The sequence below is a fragment of the Astatotilapia calliptera genome, chromosome 14 (assembly GCF_964374335.1).
Source record: "Astatotilapia calliptera chromosome 14, fAstCal68.1, whole genome shotgun sequence".
Taxonomy (NCBI): Eukaryota; Metazoa; Chordata; class Actinopteri; order Cichliformes; family Cichlidae; genus Astatotilapia; species Astatotilapia calliptera.
In genome coordinates this window covers 21,039,685-21,043,985 of record NC_137435.1, presented here as the reverse complement: position 1 = coordinate 21,043,985, position 4,301 = coordinate 21,039,685, and the positions used below count along the sequence as shown (strand labels likewise).

Sequence of the window (4,301 nt, the reverse complement as noted above, 5' to 3'; positions counted from 1 at the left end):
CAAAATTCTTTGTTGGACTTTGCCATCCTAGCATATCATTTTGATAAAGCTTCAAAAGGTTTTTAAGGACACCATTAAAACATCTGTTTTGAGATATACCGTTTTGGTGAATCCGCCACATACAAACTGGAGTTTTAGCATCACTGTGCCTTGTGCAAATGACAGTGGCGTGCAGTGTGACAGCGTGTTAGGTCACCCAGTCATTTTTTCACACAGAATGCTAAAAATGTCTTAGTTGTCAGTCAGTGTGTGAGCGGGGAGTGTGCGTTTAAGGGTCTGTGTTCTTAAGTATGGCTACGTGCGCAGTGGATATTCTGCGTATGGATACTCATGTACACATGTTCCAGCAATCTGCAGCTTAAAGGCAGAACCCAGTGGCATCCTCAGGAAGAGAGAGCTGACTGAAAACTAACAGACGTTTGCCGTTAGCTTCGTTAATGCCACCAGATGATTCGGAGCCGCTCAGTGAACCAGCAGAGCTGATCCCATCCTGGTCCTGGTCTGAGAGAGAAGTGTGGGACAGGGATCTAACACCAAGTGGCCCTGAAAGGACCCCCGCAGCACTGGGACTCTGCTGTAAGGAAGGGGAGCTCGTTGGAGATAACCCACTCGGAGAATAGCCGGAGTCAGGGGAGGGCATGAATGGAGACCTGGGATCCGGACCCACGGGAGGATGGTGCTGCTGAGCGGGGGAGACCTCAAAGGCAGAGTTCATTTCTAGAAAGGCATGGGAGAGAAGATCAGTAATGTCTGCGCAGGAAGGAGAAGAGGCCGTTGGTGGGCATGTGAATGAGGTGGTGGCAAGAGAAACATGAGGAGTGAGGGCAGACTGAAAGGCCTGGTGGGGAGCTGAGGGAAACCCAGAGAAGCTGAAACTCTGCCGGATAAGACGTGGCCGATGGGAGCGGGAGGAGGAGGTGGAGGGCAGCTGCTGAGGAAGGCTTGAGGAGGAAGAACGAGAGAATGAAAGTTTCTTTTCTTCCTCGCTGTTGTGAACAAAGTGACAGCGGATCCCATAGGGGCAGAAGCCGATGGTATGAAACGTACGGCACAGCTCAGTTTTATATTTTGGATGTCTGTTTAGATCACGTAGCTCTTCTGGCCCATGGGCAAACTGGCACTTCCCCCCATACTTGCACAAGCCGTTCTCGGTGAAAGACCGACACAGTTCGGTTTTATAGCGCGGCGACGAAGAGCAGGCAGACACAGACGAGGAGGAACTGGTGTTCAGTGTGGCGGAGCTGATGTCACTTTGGGAGGATTTTGTGCCTGTCACAGGCCAGCCTAGACTTGCTCTTGTTGCACCACTGGTCTCTACCATGCTGAGAGAGCGCTGGGAAAAGAAGCCTGGCTTCTCCCACTGCGTGGAATTACCAAGCTGGGAAAGTAGATCACTCTCTGATTGCTGTCCCCGTTGGTTGGAGGTCAGAAGTGCACTGTCCGAAGCATTAGTGGGCAGGCAAGACAGGGAGGAGAGGGAAAATGAAGTGTTTCGACATGGCTCGCCGATGTAACCTGGTGTTCTCATGGCCAGACTTAGGGATGGCACTGTTCTGTTCGGCTCCCTCAGATTGAGATTCAGTAAATGCTGTATTTAAAAAAAACAAAAAGTCCACATCATTAGCCTGTACAAGCTACTATTAGTATTCAGCAATTTTAAAACTTATACATTTGCTAACTAGTTTATGCCAGTTTATGTTAGACATTAATATATGTTTTTGTTATTACCACTAAACACTAAAGGTTACATCTTCTGCTCTATTTGCACATTTCTGTTAAATGTTTTCATTGGAAATATTTTGAGTCAGGTGCCCTGATAGATTCAAGCATCAAGAACCAAGTTTCGGGGGTGGGGAGGTACTGGGCATTTGTATACAAGTACCGTATTTCCCGGACTACAAAGCGCACCTAAATATTAGCCGCACAAGCTAAAATCAGGGGAAAATCCTGTTTTGTACATACATTAGCCGCACCTGACCAAAAGCCGCAGGTGTTTCAATGTTGACTTATCATATGTAAGAGAATATGCACAAAGGGAATTGTCAGGAAAGAGATGGGTACATATTTGCACATGTAGTACATAACAGTAGCCTACAGCACACCAGAAAAATAGATTCGGACTACCTTTTAGGCTCAGGTGCAGTGACACAGCTTTAACAAGAAGAAAAGTCAGTCATTCACCACCATCTTTCTCTTCTTCCGCACTAAAACCACCAAAGTCCTCTTCTCCAGTGTCGGATACAAACAGGCTCAGGATGGCTTCGTCATCCACTCTTCTTCTCTCCTTCGTTGTCACTTTCAAAACCAAAGAAATCCTCATTGTCAGTGTCAGAGTCGAACACCCTCAGAAGGGCCGTGGCGGTGTCCTCCTCTCCATCATGCAGCAGTCCAGCCCTTCAAAATCCGTTGGTGATCGTGGATGTTTTCACACTTTTCCACGCGGTCAGAATCCACCGGTGGAGTTGGGCATAACTTGCTTTTTGGGCATAACTTGCAAGTTTATCGCCGCTCATCATCCACGCCTCCCGCTGAATGCGTAGCGCTACTTTGAAGTTTGTTTTTCGCGCTACTTCGTACGGCACCAGGTTGCCTGGCGGACGGACATGTGACTAACATACCACTCTTGAACCCCGATCCTTCCGCCAGGCAACGTAGTGCCGTACAACAGCGGAACACACAAAACATATCGTCTTACGATATGACAAAAATCACGGACAATCCATAGAAAAGCCGCACCTGACTAAAAGCCGCAGGGTTCAAAGCTTGTGCAAAAAGTAGCGGCTTATAGCCCGACATTTACGGTACATAAAAAGCACACTTTTCCAACTTGTGTCGTCAAAATAAATTTTTGACACATCGATCCATCCATATGCTTATTTTGTGCTGCATTGTACTGGCACGACAAATTCAGATATTTTAGATTCAAATCTGTAATACGTAGCGTCACCCCTCTTTCCGTTTGATTTTTGGATTCGTCCATCTAAACCTAAGGAACAAAAAAAACCAAAAACCTTCAAGACACGTTTTTTGCTCTGATAACTAAGACGAGCTATACAATGTTTCCATTCAGTGCACGGAATAAAATACGCAATGTTAACTTTAACAACAAACAAACAAAAGTATTACAAAACTTTTTTTCCCCCACTTCGAGCAAGTTTAGGACCTCTACACTTCAACACAGCTCTAACTGGGGACTTTAGTCTGTTAGCCATGACTTTTGTGACTTAACTTGTTGGGGTTATGTGTATAAATAAGATGCTTTACTGGCGAACTGTCTATCGAAGAAGCTATTAGCACGAAAACAGCGACCTTTAATAATTAATGACGTTAATTAACCGGCGTTGAGAGAAAATCACAAACTAGGCTCGATAATGAAATCGATAATTTCATGGGCCCAAGTTGCGATGGACTACAACAACTTGCTTTCTGGCAACTTAACGTCTGGTCAGAGTTAAACTTTCAGGTTACAGAACAGTCAAAAGACAGACGAAGAGTCTTAAAAGAGAAAGCCTGACACATTTTATCCACTAAAGCAGACTCGAAAAGATAACATGGAGACCGCAAACTCCGTAACAGCGCAGCTAGCAGGCTAACACCCTCCTCCTCTCCCCGACCTAGCCAACTTTCGCTCTCCGCTAAACTTTCTTTTGCGCTCTTATGGGGCTTTGGTTTACCTTGCACATCATTTCTTCCAGCTCAGCAAACTGGTTCAGGGGATAAGATGGCATTTTGCTGAGCTATCAAAACCTTCGTCCGATCCCGTCTGCCCCTGCCGCGATAGACGTGGGCAACTCGCTGGCATGAGATGGTCAGAAGTTTCTAGTTATGTATGGGTGCTAAACAAGCCCAAGACCCGGACCACGTGTGGATTTAAAACCTAGCACCACTGTTGGCCACTCCCACGCCTCTGTGGATTCTGCAAAAAGTTGTTTTTCCACATCCTGCGGTTCTAAAGAAGGATGAGAATGAGGGATTATATGCAATAAATAAATAAATAAATACATTTATTGACTATAAGTTGAAAATTGATTATAAGATTGTATAATATGCATTATCTATCGCCTAGCTTCACTGATTTGGGTATTACACAATATATAGGCTAGATTTCTTAGTTTTGCGTATTTCATAGCTTTTTTTAATAGTTCTTTTTTTTTTAACTGCTCTTTCTTCTCTTCTCTTCTCTTCTCTTCTCTTCTCTTCTCTTCTCTTCTCCATGTACCTCTGTCTTTCACTATCCCTCTTGTTCATTTCAGCAGACAGTCTGGGGTTATCACCACAATGAATGGGCATTCTGAGGATAT

At 45.2% G+C, this 4,301-nt stretch overlaps 1 protein-coding gene across 1 annotated transcript; it reads right to left on the bottom strand.

The window, feature by feature from the left end:
• Nucleotides 1-219: 219 nt before the first annotated feature.
• Nucleotides 220-3,859, bottom strand: LOC113036812 (mRNA decay activator protein ZFP36L1). Its single transcript, XM_026193327.2, has 2 exons — nucleotides 3,675-3,859; nucleotides 220-1,588 (listed from the first exon to the last, which is right to left on the bottom strand). The coding sequence occupies exons 1-2, from the start codon at nucleotides 3,726-3,728 to the stop codon at nucleotides 359-361; spliced, it is 1,284 nt and encodes a 427-aa protein (XP_026049112.1). The 5' UTR covers nucleotides 3,729-3,859; the 3' UTR covers nucleotides 220-358.
• Between the last annotated feature and the right edge of the window lie 442 nt (nucleotides 3,860-4,301).